At 35.8% G+C, this 18,713-nt stretch overlaps 1 protein-coding gene across 3 annotated transcripts in view; it reads right to left on the reverse strand.

Annotated features, from left to right (window-relative positions):
• The window catches only part of LOC119072935 (carbohydrate sulfotransferase 13), a 34,033-nt gene that overhangs the window by 1,109 nt on the left and 14,211 nt on the right, over positions 1-18,713 (reverse strand). The window contains exons 2-3 of one of the 3 annotated variants that reach the window (XM_037178258.1): positions 17,352-17,423; positions 9,989-11,077 (exon numbers count right to left, since the gene is read on the reverse strand). In XM_037178258.1, coding sequence (XP_037034153.1) covers positions 9,989-10,309 — 321 coding nt within the window. In that variant the 5' untranslated portion in view covers positions 10,310-11,077; positions 17,352-17,423. Of the gene's footprint in view, positions 1-9,988; positions 11,078-12,344; positions 12,564-17,351; positions 17,424-18,713 lie in introns of those variants that run through there. The other 2 variants (XM_037178260.1, XM_037178259.1) reach the window with 2 other exon arrangements.

The raw sequence follows: 18,713 nt of genomic DNA on the forward strand, positions 1-18,713 counted from the left end.
ATATATACAGCAAATATTGAAGTTCTACAATTCAAATACAAATGACTCCAAATTACCATTAAAAAAAACTAGGCGTCCGTACGAGTTCAACGAGCTATCACACGTTCTTGCAGCTTAAAATTTGGCCACGCAAAAAATCTTCCAAGAAGCCCCATTTCCATACATTTTGGTCAATTTCAGTACTTTAAACGAAATGAAAAAATCCTACGTTACTTTGTTAGTCCGTCCGTCCGTCCTTCCGTCCGTGTTTCCTATCTTCTAAAGTCTTCTTTAGATTTGGTTGAAATTTTGGGAGTAGATTGTAGTCGTCATTCTAAGACATTCCAGAAAAAAAAATTGGTGGGAACCGGCCTCGTTTCGGAGCTAGGGATCCTCGAAGTTCCCATATAGGCCCCATATAAGAACATCTTTAAGTGTGTGTGTGTGAGTATGGTAAAACTTTGTTCGCTTTTGATAAGCTCTGCTCGCCTCAATTTTTTTTCCTAAATTTAGTATTTTTTAAATTTTTCAATTTTTTTTAAATTTTTCAATTTTTTTTAAATTTTTCAATTTTTAGACCCGTACGAAGTACTGGGGTCTTATAGGTTTACGCATACGTTTGTAACACGTCGAATTGGACTCCCTGAGTAAGGGGAAACCTATTGTGGTTGTCTAGAGATGCCAAATCCGCGAAAAAAAAATGTCCGTCTGTCCGTCTGTCTGTCCGTCTGTCTGTCTGCACGATAACTTGAGTAAAACGCATCCAATTTTGAAAATTCTTTTTTTTCCCGTTTGGTAATGTCAAAAGACAGGCTAAGTTCGAAGATGAGTGATTTTGGATCGACCCCTCCCGAGCTGTGGCCCAATAAGTGCTTTACGGTTTTTCGAAGATATCTCCGGACATTCAAACGTTACACTTGTAACTGATACGTCAAATAAAAGGTATTTACAATACCGATCGACAAAAAAAAAGTTTATGGAAATCGGATGACCGACTCGTGAGTTAGACCCCTTGGTGTGGAACAGGCACAGGGCGGCAAGCAGTTTTTGCTTGTAGGTCGGCCACATTTGAACATATTTCGTCTGTTTTAGCTTTATTAGATAGGTATTGACCGTACCAATCAGGGAAAAAAAAGTTTTTGAAATTATGTTCTCCGGAGCGTGAGCTAGGTCTCTTGGAGTGAGCTCTTATCTGGCTACTAGGAAGTACAGTGAACGTGGTGTATTTTGTCAATATCTCGAGTAAATTTTGACCGAATTTCATGAATTTTTTTTTGTTTGAAAGGTATTAACGAATGTAAAGCGTCGGTACTATTTCCGGTCTCCTAACAAAATGGCTGCCGGCGGCCATATTGGATTTTAGTAAAATAGAAATATCTTGGGAAAAATGATGCTTAGAGAGTTTCTGTTAACATGGAAATAATTTGTTATGTGTGTGGGGTTTCAGGGATTCCATATACGGACATCTATATATACCTATATACAGCTATATTGAGCTATATACAGGCATATAGAGCTATATAATAGCATATTCCTCTGTGAAATGTTTATTTATAGTGAAATATAGTTAAATATAGCGGTATATAGCTGTTTAAATAGGAATTTATGAAATTTGTCTTCGTACGGGGCTGTCTATATTGCCTCCGGCAATTTAGTTGTATATGATAACAAGGCAAAGAGTGGATAATGTAAGTGATTTTAAAGGGAGAATAGTTTTTCAGCAGAAAAGAAAATGAAGTAAGAGAAATGAAGAGTTTCACATTAAAGGCTTTTGATACGAATAGGTGTTTCGTACGGGTCGGCGTTAGCTATGTTTTTTAAATTTTTCAATTTTTTTTAAAATTCTCATTTTTTTTTAAATTTTTCAATTTTTTTTAAATTTTTCAATTTTTTTTTTAATTTTTTATATATTTCAAAATTTTTAAAATTTTTCTTTTTCAAAATTTTCAAATTTTGTAACTTTTTCAAATTTTTCAAATTTTTCAAAAAAGAATTTCAAAATTTTCAAATTTTTTCAAATTTTTCAAAACTTTTCGAAATTTTTCAAAATTTTCAAATTTTTCAAAAATTTTCAAATTTTTCAAATTTTCCAAAGTTTTAAAATTTTTTAAATTTTAATTTTTTTTTAATCTACTAATTCTTCCAAAAGAACTCAAAAACACTCAAAAGAGTAAAAGTGACGCAAGTCCCTGTCCATACTTCCAAAACAACTCATATCGCTGGAGGTGACGCATTCTGCGCTTGTACGCAAAAACTGTAACAGCAAAAATTTGACCAAAGAAATTCTAGAAACAAAATTTTACCAAAAAAATTTTGCGTCACAAGTGGCAGATGTTGAGGAAAGTACTTTTAAGAAATTTTTTAAAATAGGCAAGAATACGTCCTAATACGTCCGAATCATCTGCCACTTTGTGACGCAAAATTTTTTTGGTAAAATTTTGTTTCTAGAATTTCTTTGGTCAAATTTTTGCTGTTACAGTTTTTGCGTACAAGCGCAGAATGCGTCACCTCCAGCGATATCAGTTGTTTTGGAAGTATGCACAGGGACTTGCGTCACTTTTACTCTTTTGAGTGTTTTTGACTGATTGGAGAAGTCTGAAGATTACAAACGATAGAAGACTGCGACATTGACCTTCTGTGCAGGTGCATACCGCGCAATTAGAATGTAAGGATTGAGTTTCAACACATTGAATAATTTGTCGCCTCGTCGCTTCTTTTGGTACGGATGTTTCGACATGTTTTTATTACATTTTATCTCCATACGTAAACATACAGAGCTTCCATCTGCTATCATGATTAAGTTACATTTAAAACAAATAACTTTTAATCGGCTGACGTTCGTTCTTCCAACAATAAATAAAATTTTTAAAAATAAATTTTCATGTGGGTCAACTAAGTGTTTCAATGTTGCGCTGCATTATCGAATGTTGATTTAAAAATCCAAGACGTCGTCGATCTGACAAATTGTAAATAATGAAATCAAAACAAAGCAAATTTCATTAAACTATCACAATGTGCTGGCTAAACAGCCTAAATCGTGGACTCAATTTAAGTTTTTCAAATTGTTTTGTTTGGGTAATAAATTACTTGGAGCGTAAGTATTACACTACACTACTATATAGACAATACAAGCAACACCGATTGTTTGTATAGATATAACCAGCCATCTATTTAACATAATGGAAAGGAGTGAAGGTTAATTTTGCATTCATAACACATGACGACCAGACATATGTCTTCTTAATTGTTTCGTATAGGGCTACCTACTTCGACGAATTGTATTTCTTCGATTCAGAAACACAATAGGAAACTAGCGCAGAGCGAGAGCTACACAGAAAATTTGTAGAAGTATTTAAAAGGGTCAAAGGGTTCATTCAGTTATGTCCCGTCCTTCTCTCGTAAATCAAATAAATCAAACATAAATTCCCCGCAACAGAACCCGACTTCTTTTGCCATTTATAAGAGAAAAAAAATTGTTCAACGAGTCGTTTGTGGGGATCTATAAATTACAGTGAACTCATTTTCCGTTTTATCATGGGATTTTGTTCGTTCCGTATTATCCATTCGCTCCATCCTATCCATTCGATCCATACTATCCATTCGTTCCACACTAATTTCATCACTCAACAATGATGTATTTTGCTCCACTTAGTCTTCGAAGTGGTCATTGACAATCACCACTTCGAAGACTAAGTGGAGCAAAATACAATTTTTAAATATTAGTCAAACCGATGAGCGCGGTGGAATAAAGTTTGGAATTTTTTTTGTCAAAATAAGTTCTTCGGGAATCAAAGTCCTGGTGACAAAGAAAAGATAACTTTTAAGGTTGCCAACACTAATTTCATGGGTTCTCACTATTGTACCTTTAGCAGTAAATACTCAGAAAAAGTTCTTATTTGTTGCGAAAACAATGGTGAAATAGTTATTTATGCAATCGAGATGCAAAGTACTTTATTACGCCGCAGGCCGTGTGTAATAATACACATCTTGAGCCTAATAAAGTACTTTGCATCGAGTTGCATACAACGTTTTATGCCACAGATGCATCGAAAGTCTGCAAATTTTGCATATTATGATGCTGAGTGGCATAAAATTTATAAAAATGCTTCAGTAAGCATATCGTGGGATGGACACATCGTAATGAGTGTAAGTCGCATCGGCCGTTGGCTATTATCAAATATTCTTTCCTGAATGATGAAAAAAGTGGATTTCTGGATTACCCTAACACATCGATCTGAGAAAGTTGTCGAATAATGCAAGTTAAAACCAACCAAATGTGCTCACGCGGTATTACCAGCTGGTCATGTGAACAAAGTCGACGTTGAAGTAAACAGAACGATGCGGCTCATAAAGGGAAACGTCGCTTCTATACCACTTCCTTGGCTGTCAGCCCTCAACAATATTCTACCACCAGACATCCGGAAGAAAAAATTATCCTGCGAAAAGTGATGAACAGCCTTGTTGTTGTTATTGCTCCTTTTCTTGATTTCAGTCATTGAACTTGGTTCATTTGTAGGTCCTTGTGTAGCGGGATGTCATTGTACTGACAGTTCTCCGACATCCCGCTACACCAGGACCTGCAAATGAACCAAGTTCAATGACTGAAATCAAGAAAAGGAGCAATAACAACAACAACAGCAAAACTGCATAACAAAGCTGATTTTGACCCGGTAGTGGAATGGCAAGAATTCTGGAACTACACAAACTATGCAAATCTTTTTTTTTTAACCCAACCCGAATCGAACCAACGAGTTCAAGGTGCCTAGAAAGGCATAGTGCAATCTGAACCGATTACGAACTGTACATGGTGGATGCAATGAAATGTTGTTCAAATGGGAACAAAGCCTAATATTTGGGAATTAATTCTCTAAATTCCCAAAATTCCCAAAAATTCACTAAAATTCTCAAAAATTCTCAAAAATTCCCAAAAATTCCCAAAAATTCCCTAAATTCCCAAAAAATACAACAAATATTTCAGAACATATTGAATATAATATATTCAGTAAATTGAGCTTAAGCGGCATATCGCCAAAACTAGAGGTGATGGTGATAGAGGAACAAGTGGTCTCCGATTTTAAGGAGTGGTAGATTCGTCTTCAATTCTAGAGAATCCTATCTTTCATTTTTTTTCGAACATTTTTTTAAATTTTCAGTTAAAGTGTTCAAAGGTGAAAGCATGTCAGAGGGTACCGAAAACCTTTTTGCGGCTATAACTCAAAAATAATTATTTTAAGAGCAGTCTACAGTGTAGACTCTACACTCCGACCTTCTATGAAAAACATTTTCGATGATAACTTCTTATTTGAATATTTTTTGAAAAAAGTGGTTTCATCGTTTGGTGCCACAACATATAAAGTTGCGATAGTCACCAGAATAAACCGCGAGCCTTTTTTAATAAAAGTTTATTTTTGTTATAAAAACTTTTTCTATTTTTTTATAGAAATTAATTTAAAAAAATCACTGCCATGATGAACTCACGTACGGAAACTATAAAGAATCGAAATGTGATATTAGGTATTTATCAGCTGATAGGAATATTTTGTTTGTTAGTGTTGGTTTTTTGGTTATCTCGGCGATCACAATTAAAACAAACTGTCAACAAATAAAACATCCCAATTTGTTAAGTCACGAAATTGTTTTGTTTTTTTCAAGCGCGAGATTTTTTGAAAATTGGAGCGGCTTTTTAAACTGAAATTAGGAATTTCAAATTCCACTTTTCCAATATCAATATACATTTTCAGTGTGTTTTTGATGTGTTCATTGAAATAAAAATAGTATGGACTAACGCTCGCGGTTTATTGTCAAAATTGATGCAGTCTACGCCGAGAAAACTCAAATGTCCAAAAAATATCACAAAAAACACAAATTTTAGGAATTTTGAGTCTTTTCTCAGTACACTACATCAATCTGGACAATTCCAGTGGCTATCGAAACCTTATATGTTCTCTGGCACCAAACGATGAGGCCACTTTTTTCAAAAATAATTCGAATAAAAAGTTATCATCAAAAATGTATTTCATAGGGGGTCGGAGTGTAGATTGCTCTTAAATTATTGTGGTGTTGTGCTAATGTCGGCTTTGGAGAGACCTACAAGTAGAGTATACGCCCTGGCTGGTGCGAGTACATCGACGAGAATTATATCCTTCAGAGCATAATATTTGGGAACCAATTCTCAAAAGTTCACTAAAATTCCAAAAAAAATCCAAATTTTTTTTTTTGCTTGTTCATAGTTTTTAAAGGTTTTTGAACTTTTCCTGATCTTTTACGAGTATTTAATTATAAAAATGCAAAGAAAAGAAATTTTTTGGGAATTTTAGGGAATTTTTGGGAATTAATTCTCAAAATTCCCAAAAATCGCCAAAAATTCCCTAAATTCCCAAAAATTCCCAAAAATTCCCTCAATTCCCAAAAATTCTCAAAAACGATTTCCAAATATTAGGCTCTGAATGGGAATATATCGACAACGCGAGCTTTAATTGTGGACACCCGCACCAAACGATGGAACTCATTTGGAATAACTTCTTATAAGAAGTGTGATTGTATAAGAGGGCCAGCTGAAGCAAACCTAAATGCAAATTCGTTTAGGAATGAAAACCATAAATCGAATGTTTAGGGAGATAGTAAAAGATCTCAGTCAATTGTCATTTACAGAAACAGATTACGATTGAAAAATATTTCTTCGATTAACACAATGAATCGGAGTCGATCCTAAAATGTAAAGTCACACATTTTGTTGAACAATCGATCGGCTCCAGGCCCTAACGCCGTTTCGTTTTTTTTTTAATATAAAATGAATAGCACAAACACTATTGAACATCAACAAAAAATCTCTGTTAAAGCCGTCAAGGCCTGTAGGCGATTAGCAATTCGATGATGTTGATTCGATACATCTATTATAATCAACGATAAATCAATTTTCTCAGAATCGTGGAAGCAGGGCCGTAGCTACTAATGAGCTTAGGCGGGCTGAGCCCGCCCTGGAATCTTGCGAGCCCGCTCTGGAACTTCTAGAGTTCATCTGGAAATTCTGTTAACTTAAAGACATATCGATTGAAGTTGATGTCTCTCATATGCCTTATGTATTTATCAACCTAATTCTGTTTGTTCATTTGCTGTGTATATCTTCTAAGTTCATAAAAAAAAGTATCGCTGCGCGGCTATTTACATAGTAGAGACTTAAAACAATTTTGAGTTTTAATGCAGGACGTTGTATGAAAAACATTCAAGATGCTCAAAGCGTTTTTTCCTTCAACCTTTGGCTATCCTAATCCCGAATTACCTTTGATGGACGTGTTGAGACAAAAACTTGTTTAGTTGCTTAAACACGAAATTTTCGAAATTTTTCCTTTTTGAGTCATCAAGTACTTTTGTTCATCAGGGTTTGAGGGCTCGGAATCGGGTAAATTCAGGTCAAAAATGAATGCTTTAGGTCTGATCTACGCTGAAAGCTGAAGGTCATAAAAGATGTTCAGCGTTCACTTGGCTCAGTAGCTACATTTGTCGCATTTTGAATTTTAAATGGTCGTCAACAAGTAACTTCCAGTGTAGCTACATGACTTTGTTAATGACATTGAACAGCTTTTCTGTACGATGTGCTTTCTCATAAAAAAGCATTCGTTCTTGAACTACTAAAACCTGATTTCTAAAGATATCGGATCATGGCAGCGGTTTTCATAGACGAGTTGAGACGGCTGTTGTACCGCTAGAAAATTTTTGGAAGTTTTTTCTCAAAAATTTCATGTTCTTGATTTAAAATATTTCCTCAACTTTCTGACTTCAAAATCACTGACTGTAGTTTCTTGTTTGGAACAAATCGAAGCTATTCAGAGAATTTTGTGTTTCCTTAGTTTCTTCAACCCTTAACAAAGTTCAAAGAAGAGTCGAGAAGAGTACAATTTTTGGCTGGAAGTAAATTTTTTTTATGAAGCAGTGACTTCAAAAGTTATACTAGAAGACATCACTCTTCTTATTTATAATTTTTAACTACATTTAACATACAAGCATGGATTTTAAAAAGGCAGTACGTTTCCGAAATCAATTTTTAGCCCCGTACGAAGTACTGGGGGCTTATAAGATTAATATGCCGTTTGTAACACGTCGAATTGGAAGCAGACAGTAAGGGCAAAGCTTTTGGTTATGTTCATAGATGACGAATCCGCAATAAAAAAAATGTCCGTCCGTCCGTCCGTCCGTGACCCCTCTAGCTTGAGCAAATCACAACCTTTTTTCAAAATTCTTTTTTTCCCCGATTGGTATCGACAAAAGTAAGGTCAAGTTCGAAAATGGGCATGGTAGGGTCGGCCCTTCCAGAGCTAGGGCCCTATAGGTGTTTTTCAGTCTTTCGACGATATCTACCGAAATACGCACGTAATAGCTGCTTGTGATATATCAAATGAAAGGTATTGACGAGTAGAACAAAGTTGCTGAACATTGTTTTTGTGTAGGATGCAACGCGAGCTTGTTGGGAGGGCTCAAAGGTCGTTACTCGGCCCTAAGTGTTTTTTCCACATAAATCGAGTAAATCTCATCCGATTTTGCCAGATTTAGTTTTTTATGGAAGGTAATTGAATACCGAAAAGAACGTGTCGAAAAAAGTTTCAAATTAGGGCCCTTGGACTAAGGCCGCTACTCGGCCCTAAGTGTTTTTTGCACATAAATCGAGTAAATCTCATCCGATTTTGCTAGTTTTTGTTTCATTTGAGAGATAATTGAATGCCGAATAGAATGATGGCAAAAAAAGTTTCAAATTTGCGCCCTTGGACTAAGGCCGCTACTCGGCCCTAAGTGCTTTTTGCACATAAATCGAGTAAATCTCAACCGATTTTGCTAGTTTTTGTTTTATTTGAGAGGTAATTGAATACCCAATGGAAAGTTGGCAAAAAATTTTGGGTTTTTAAAAATGTCGTAAATTGTTGGTTTTATTTGAGAGGTACTTCGTACGGGCTTTCGTAATTGCGCTATGCGCAATTTTAAAAATGAACACTTTCAGTAAATTTGACCATGCCCAACTTGACTTGCATTTTGGTAACAGACGCATTAGAGGGTTGTAGACGTATTAGGGTTCCGGGCGTATTACGGCTACGGACGTATTATGGTTACGGACGAAATAGGATTACGGATCGTACGGGGCTAAGTCGCAGCAAACGCTCCGACTGTTCTGATGCCTTGTTTTTAGTCAATTCTTTGAGTCTTTCTTTCTTGAGGGAATGGCCATTTCTTTAAGTTTTCAAAAATGAAAGGGCGTTGTTGCAATAGTGAAGTCGGCATCAAATGGCCATCCTGACTACCGATGTTATGTTCAAAAGAAATCAAATAAAAATTGAAGTTGTCTCTATCATTATCACTGAAAAAATTTCGCTCGCTCCGCTCGCGTTGTCACAAATAACTAATAATTTACACAATCTAGTTTTAGTAGACACAAACAAAAATAGTATAATAAATTACGACAATCGTTTTAACATCTACTTCTGCACAATAAACGTAAAGCTTTTTATAAAGTTTCAATCTAAGTGCTTGAACCCGCCCTGAAAATCTTGTCTAGCTACGGCCCTGCGTGAAAGGGATTAATTAAGGCATGCATAAGGAAAAAAAACAACAAAAAATGATAAATTATTTAGTTCTGCTCTGATGGTCTGTCATATAACTGGTATCCCTAACAACAGTCTCATTCATCAGTAATTCGAAAAAAAAAAGTTTTGATCGTCGTCATATTAAGGTTACATTTCATTTTACTTTAATAATCTCTTTTGATACGTTAGTGTGTCATCGAGAGTGACGAATTAATTTGAAAAAGAAATTAAAGAACACAAAACGAACAAACACAACTCAATTCCAGTTCACTCTTTTCCCGAAATGTATTCCGAACACTTGCTGGGGCGCGTTTATTTATTTTTAGAGTGGAAAGCATTAACAGAGATTTGATCTGGTTAATGTTAATATCTCGAAGTGTGATGCTATTATGTGTAGGCTTCGGGTTTATAAAATAAATCATTAACATCCATACACTCACCTTCGGCACATAGCAGTACAGAAATTTGTGCTTCTCGTCAATGAGCAAATGATCCATTTTCTCACTGGGAACATTATCCACCGATTGGTCGTTCGGTTCGAAATACTGTTCGCACACCGATTGCATTAATTCCTGTCGCTGCAGATTATTCGCTTGGATCAGCTCGAAACCATGTCGATTCACGTGTACATTTTGGCTACTTTCAAAACTCCATCCACACGAAAGTGATAGGTGAATGGCGATGAGTAAATTTGAATAGAATAGAAATTTCCATGTCAACGGTTGGTTGGTCGATTGGTATTGTATGTCATTGGAATCCATAATGGAATGAGTTGATCCAATCCATTTTTTTCCTCTCGATTAAAGTCACTACATCAAAATGTGTATATAATGTAAAGCAGTGTATCGTCTCAATGCACGACCTCGAACTGACTAAAAATTCATTTTTTTTGGTTCGTATACGATTGGTCGAATTGTTTGTTGTTTTAATTAATATATGGAACGTAGCACCGTTTCAATTTCTGGTTCTCTTTTTTAATTCACTTACAACGATTTGTTTGTAATTTACGTTTTCTTTCTGCTTTAAATTACAACACACGCTTTTGTTATCATTACAATAAGTACCAACAATTAAACTACTTCAGTTAACACAATCGCCGGCACAAGATTTCACACATTTCTTTTCTTTTCTTTTTTATTAATTTATTTCGTTTCGTTCTTTCTTCTCTCTCTGTCCCCCTCCTTCTCTCTCTCTCTGTCTCCTCCTCACCTTCGTTTGTTCTTTTTCACAAATTTTAGCACAGATTTATTCACTATACCGTAGTCAGACAGCAACTGTTTATCGTTTGTAAGTTTACAACCATCAAATTCTAAAAAATATGTTCGCCATAACCATCGCCACGAAATTTTGGTTGAATCGAAAAATTCACATTGGCTGGATGATGATGAATGTTTATGTCTATGATGTTTATCCCGTTTATCGTTACGAGATTTCTTTAATGTTTGTTTGGCTAATCGTTGCTGCGAGAGTTCGTAGTTACGCTTGATGGCCTGTTTTAATGTTGATACGGTTGTGTTGGATTCGGGTACCTATTTTGGAAGGAAAACAAAGTTGAGAAGAACAAAATTAATGATTTTTCAGTCAATTTTGTGATGAGATTTCTGTAACTAAAGGGTCGTTTGTTTTAAGAGTGATATCGCCAAATCTTCAGGTGATTGGGAAACAAGCGGTCTCCGATTTAAATGAGTGATAGCTCGTTGGATTCGTCTTTCAATTCTAGGAAACACGTGTCTTTCACTTTTTCTTAAAAAAATTTGTTTTCTGTGAAAAGCGTTCAAAAGTGAAGACATGTCGGAGGGTACCGAAAACCGTTTTTCGACAATAACTCAATAAAAAATTATTTTAAATTGTTGTAATGTTGTACGATTGTCGGCCTTGAAAAGACCTACAGGTAGAGTATACGCACCGCTTGGTGCTAGTTGATCCACTAGAGTTATGACTAGAAATATAGTGAATGTTCGGAGAGTCCGCCTTCTCTGCAGCTTCGATGTTCCGCGGAACTGAGTATGGGGTGTTGTAGCTGGCCTCACCCACTATCGTTGCAGACGCTGTTCTGGCAGTTGGACCCTCAGACAGAAGGAAAAAATCTACATTTTGGCACCAACTTTTTTTTCAAGACTTCTGTAGGCTTGCAGGCCAAAAGTACTGGATTAATTTATGTGTGCAACGATAGTGGGTGAGGCCAGCTACAACACCCCATACTCAGCTCAGTGGTACATCGAAGCTGCAGAAAAGGCGGACTCTCCGAACATTAACTATATTTCTAGTCATAACTCTAGTGGATCAACTAGCACCAAGCGGTGCGTATACTCCACCTGTAGGTGTTTTCAAGGCCGACAATCGTACAACATTACAACAATTTAAAATAATTTTTTCTTGAGTTATTGCTGAAAAACTGTTTTCGGTACCCTCTGACATGTCTTCACTTTTGAGCGCTTTTCAAAGAAAACAATTTTTTTAAAGAAAAAGTGAAAGACACGTGTTTCCTAGAATTGAAAGACGAATCCAACGAGCTATCACTCATTAAAATCGGAGACCGCTTGTTTCCAAAGTTAAAAAAATCACCTGAAGATTTGGCGATATCACTCTGAATGAGTTCTTCTCTATCGAATTATCACTTGGCAATTGACTTTATTGTGAATCAGACTTGAATCAGACTTTAAACCCGACAGAATTGAACCAATTGCTGATCTAGCTACGTGCCAGAAGAACATTGAAAGTTTCTGATGACACTCTTGAACGATATTCCCACGTTAAGACTGATGACATAGAATTCATCCAACGTACTCTACTCACTCATAATGTGAGAACTTGTTGATTCAATCACGATATTGTTTCTACTCAATGTTTCGATCGATTAAAAAAAGTCGCAGCAATATGATGTGTTGGCCTCGGTCTGAACACTTTATTATAATTCAACAAAATAATCACAAAACAAAGTTACAAGTCGACATTTCAACCTGTAAAGCACAACGATCTAGAAAATGCATCGTCGTCGTCAATACTAACGTTGCACACTAACAGCCGCACCATATAAAATTACAACACGTGAACTGTCGTTCCAAACATACAACATATATACAGAAAGCGATTAATAAAGAAAAATATTTAATTGATCTTCATTCCGTCACACTTTTATATAGTTGTGGTTGCGAAAATAGAAACAGTACGGTTCATCAGAAATATTTCATTGAATTTATTGTGCGGTCGCGATTGTATGGTGGTATTGGGTTTGTCGGAAAAAGAGGTTGGTTGTTTCTTTCCGGAAACAAAAGTAGGAAAGGAAAATTTTCTTTCAAATGCTACATGAGTCGAAAACCGCCTTCGGCTAGAACCTTCCGACACGCTTCAACAAAAAAATGTCCCAGCGAGACACTAACGTAATATTACATCACAGTGACGGAAAAGATCGAAAAAGTCGAATTTACGCGTGAAGTTTGTTGATCCGAGACGAAGCCGAGGTCAATAACCACACGAAAACGTGACTTTTCATTTTCCGTCCGAGTTACGTACAATATTTTGTTGTCTTGAGGCCAGAAAATGAGTCATTACCATTCGCGGGAAAAAATGTCCCACCTAGACACTAATGTACTATTACCTGCTGAGTGCTGAGTGCACCGAAAAAATGTTTTTTTGATGAAAGGAACGGTTTTTGGTGTAGAAGCATGGAAAATCGATTACAAAAAGCAGGATAAAAAATTTGCACCCGAGTGTAGAAGGTAAAATTCAGTTGAAAAAAAAAACAAGATTCCTTCCTTACACAAATTGTAGAAGGATGAATTCAATAGGAACAAACCAAACTCCTTCGGTACTCAGTTTCTAGAAGGTAGAATTCAGTTGGATCAAAACAGACACTTTCCTTACACCATTTGTAAAGAACTGTGCGAATAGCATTCTCGATAATATAATTCACACGGCTTGCGAACAAAGGTTTTTTTTTATAATTTTCGAGAGTTTTTTTAATTCTGGTGCAAATAGTGTTGATATTGACTATTTGCACTCGGGTGGAAATAGTCACTTCGAAAAGACTATCACATTCTTCTTGCACTATCTGCAGATTTGGAAGATTTCAGACAACAAATACGTTAATTTCACTATAACGTTTGGAGCAATAATTTGCTACGCTACAACCCATTGTACAAATGGTAGACTAATAAAATCGACGTCGTGATCTTTTCGACTTGAGTGAAAATTCTGAAAGGCCGTCAACTAAAACTGCGAATGCTGGCTAATCTCAGAACATCTATTCTTTTCAATGAAGAATTTGGTCATACAACGCCAGAAACATCATCATCGTCATCTGTTGTCGAAGCCAAGGTTCTGAAAGAACAGGTTAAGACAACCCTGAGTTGATCCCGAAGGCGGTGATACACACAGATTAACAAAAACAAAATTCTGAATTTTCGAAAAAAAATATCCCAACAAAAATCTCTTCGAGAAAAGTGTGACGCAGTCTTTGAAGTACAATTTCTAAAATGAATGATATCGCTAGATTTGACCAGTTGACGCTTTCAGCTTCGTTACGCAAAAATTAAATTTTACATCCAATTTTAGTTCAAACAAGCTGGCTTAGCTTTTCTCATCATCTGCCAAATAATTTTTACCAAAAAAAATTTGACTGGAAACAACCAAAATTTTACCAAAACGAGCCATCAGAACAGTCGGAGCGTTTGCTGCGACTGAGCCCCGTACAAACCCGTATATCTATTGCGTACGTGACCCTAGTGCGTCTGTCACCCTACTTTGACCGTAAGACTATTGCGCCGGTTAATGTAGTTAAAGTAAAATTATTATGTAATGTGTACATCTAACAAATTGCGCATAGCGCAATTACGAAGCCCTGTACGACGTTCCTTTCAAATGAAACAAAAATTTCAAATCGCCCTAAAATTGTATTTTTTTGAAGGGCCTAGTATCGGCCTCAGTCCGAGGACCCAACTTTAAAATTTTTTTCAACTACATTCTATTCGGCCTTTGATTACCTCCCAAATGAAACAAAAATTACGAAAAACGGATGAAATTTGCTCGAGTTATATGTAAAATACACATTGGGCCCTAGTAGTGGCCTTAGTCCGAGGACCCAACTTTAAAATTTTTTTCAACTACATTCTATTCGGCATTCGATTACCTTCCAAATCAAACAAAAATTACGAAAAACGAATGAAATTTACTCGAGTTCTATGTAAAATACACATAGGGCCCTAGTAGCATTTCACTTCTAAGGCCCTAACTCACGGTCCACTCACCCGATTTAAAAAAAACTTTTTTTTCCTGGATTGGTATTGACATTTGCCGTGTCATTTACATTTCCATCGTTTATTTTGCCATAAATATCACCAAAAGACCTTAAATCACTTAGGTGGCCCTAACTCACGAAGGGCCGACCCGAATATGCCCATCTTCGAACTTAGCCTCACTATTTCGACTATCTTACAGGGAAAAATTTTTTTTTGAAATCTGATTTGATTTACTCAAGATATCGACGTGACAGACGGACAGACGGACAGACGGACAGACGGACAGACAAAATTTTTATTGCAGATTCGTCATCTATGAACATAGGCAAACACTTTGCCCTTACCGTCTGCTTCGAATTCCATCAATTACACACGGCATCGTAATCCTATAAGCCCCTTTGTACTTCGTACGGGGCTAAAAATCTGCGTCGCATGTGGCAGATAAACTTTCTTGCTGGTCTGTTCCTGAACATTTGCCACTTTGCGACGCAGATTTTTTTGGTAAAATTTTGGTTGTTTCCAGTCAAATTTTTTTTGGTAAAAATTATTTGGCAGATGATGAGAAAAACTAAGCCAGCTTGTTTGAACTAATTGGGTGTAAAATTTAATTTTTGCGTAACGAAGCTGAAAGCGTCAACTCTAGCGATATCATTTATTTTAGAAATTGTACGTCAAAGACTGCGTCACACTTTTCTCGAAGAGATTTTTGTTGGGATATCAGTCGTTTTAGAAGTTTTAGAACACTGCTTTTTATAACAGTTTATAACAGAAATTCGAAATTTTGACGAAAATCGAAATTTTGACGAAAATCGAAAATTTGACGAAAATTGAAAATTTGACGAAATTCGAAAATTTGACGAAAATCGAAAATTTGACAAAAATAGAAAATTTGACGAAACTCGAAAAATTCGAAAATTTGACGAAGAAAGTAATTCTCTATCTGCCACAATTCAAGAAATATCTCCAAAGCCCCAATTGACCCACCCATTTCTAACTTTCGACATTTTTCACATATGCCCCTCTGTTCTACTCGCAAAACTCTGAGACTTTGCCGAAGAAAGTAATTCTCTATCTCTCATAACCCAAAAAAATATTAGTTCTTTCATCCTACGCTCGAGTAGCTCAAAATTTGGTCACTCTAATCACTCTAGCTCAAACGAATCTGCTCCGAGTTTTTAAATTATTTTTTTGTTCGAATCGTGTTACGAATACCTTTCATTTGATGGGTCGGACGCCTCTGTAGGTTTCAATACAGCTAAGCTACAGCCGAAAACGCGTTCCCGACCCTCGAAAACCACACTCAGAAACCACTTCGAGGCCAATAAAACAAAATTCTGGTTTTTCCTGGGGTAATGGCGTATCACATTTTCATTTTTATGCCCACCCTGAGACTCTGCAAAATTTCATGGAGATTGGCTGACTGGTTTCCGAGATCGACCGTCGATAGATAGATAGATAGAAACATACAGAGTAAGTTGACAGATTTTGATTGTTTGGGAACAGTCAATTTGGTGTATTTTGTATGAAAAGTGACCAATTTCAAAACGATGTATCTCCGGCAATTTTAAACCTACATAGTCGAGTGATAGCTCGTTTTCCTCGTATTTGAAGCGAGAATATGATAAAATATGTTTTGTGGTGATATAAACCGAAGGGTAGAAACTGAAATGTTCGGCTATATATAGTTGCCGCGTCTCAAAAAAATTTCTTCGTTCTTTTTTTGGAAGTTAGACTGCGTCAAGTCCTCCGCTATCGCTCCGGACATGATTTTTTTTGAGTTGATTTCTCACACTATCTGTACTACAGAATCTGTAGTGAGTGCGTTTATACAATTTGGTGTCACCCGCCTCTGTGGTTGTCTTAACCTGTTCTTTCTGAGCCTTGATCGAAGCAACGATCAAAATAGACTACAAACTCTCACCTGTGTTCTCCTATATAAGAATAAAAGTTAAAAACTAATGAAGTAACAGATTGTGTATCAGATAACTAGATTATGTACTTTGAACCAAGGTTCTGAAAGAACAGGTTACGACACTTTCCAGTTGATCACGAAAGCGGTGTAATCAAAATTTTCCTGTAGCGTGAACTAGGTTTGGAAAATTTTATATAAAAAATTGTTTTCAAGTGGTTGTCAAGATTTGTGTTTCACCCGCCTTCGTAAGTGTCTTAACCTGTTCTTTCAGAACCTTGTTTTGAACAAATGATTTAACGATTCTACTGTGGTACACATGCGATTCTTTTATCTTGGACCATTTCAAAAATATGTACACGAACGGCTAGAACGGCTGCAATGCAATTTTACATACTAATTACCGTTTCTGTGTCAAATCTTTAAAAAAATGAACAATCTTTTAACAACAGGTAAACACAGATTGTAATGACGAGTTATCGAAAGAAATAGAACGAAAGAAAATAACAAATTAATGCTTCATGAAACTACGCGCACGAAGTCACGATTTTGCCTAACCGATACTCGAAAAGCACATACTCTGTATTACTAATGCCGGATATGTTTCACACAGATGATAAGAAGAAGAAAAAAAATTTGAGAAAGAAATTTACATACCACAATCTTGAATTTTGCATAATCTCCGCGTTTGATGTAAACGGTGATAGACTGACCTTTAGCAACAGCTATCTGAAAGCCAAACCAAAACAATTGGATTAATTAAATGAAAAATTGAGAATAACAAAAAAAAATTGTTTGAACGAATGAGATTTCAATATATGGAAACTTGCATGACCTTTACACCGAACCATAAACAAGATTCTTGATTATCATTATGGAATTACTAAGTTTGTATCGTTCCCGTCATTGATTACAAGAAAAAGAAAAAAAATTCTTTTTTTTTTCGCAAAATGATAATAATTTGACCTGGTCAACAATAACTTTGTGTGTGAACGGAATCAGTCAAAAACACTCAAAAGAGTAAAAGTGACGCAAGTCCCTGTGCATACTTCCAAAACAACTGATATCGCTGGAGGTGACGCATTCTTCGCTTGTACGCAAAAACTGTAACAGCAAAAATTTGACCAAAGAAATTCTAGAAACAAAATTTGACCAAAAAAATTTTGCGTCACAAGTGGCAGATGGTTCGGACCGTGCAATGAGTTTTAATTTCTCAACTCTTGCGTCAAGCAAATTATAACGTATAGTATAGCTGGTAGTGGGATTAAAATTTGTTTATTCGTCGGCATAATAATTTCTTCGTTTAAAAACAAATGTCCAAAACAATTTTAATTTTTCTAACAAGTCAAGTTGAATAAAGTGTGTCTCAAACACGAAACAGACCACTCTGAATCGACTCAAAAAGGTTTGCATACAACAAAGAATTACTTTACTCTCTAAGTTTCCAGGAAATGAGTCATTACTTCATTGACATGAACGTTAAAACTCCCTTCCAGGTAGCTAAGTGAGTAATAGTTATTTATCTACCAAGGTATGTATGAAGGTATTTTTTCACACTAGATGTCGACCCGAGGCGAAGCCGAGGTCGACAAGACGTCGTATGCGAAAAAATACCGGCATACCTACCATGGTAGATACAACGTTTTTCGCAATTTCGGGCCATAACCACCTTTCTAATGCAAAACATGTCCTACATTTTCCAAACGATGAAATTCAACGTTCAAATTAATTAATTTCCAAACGATGAAATTCAACGTTTAAATTAATTATTTTCCAAACGATGAAATTCAACGTTCAAATTAATTATTTTCCAAACGATGAAATTCAACGTTTAAATTAATTATTTTCCAAACGATGAAATTCAACGTTTAAATTAATTATTTTCCAAACGATGAAATTCAACGTTCAAATTAATTATTTTCCAAACGATGAAATTCAACGTTTAAATTAATTATTTTCCAAACGATGAAATTCAACGTTCAAATTAATTATTTTCCAAACGATGAAATTCAACGTTTA

Source organism: Bradysia coprophila (assembly GCF_014529535.1).
Source record: "Bradysia coprophila strain Holo2 chromosome IV unlocalized genomic scaffold, BU_Bcop_v1 contig_84, whole genome shotgun sequence".
Classification (NCBI taxonomy): domain Eukaryota; kingdom Metazoa; phylum Arthropoda; class Insecta; order Diptera; family Sciaridae; genus Bradysia; species Bradysia coprophila.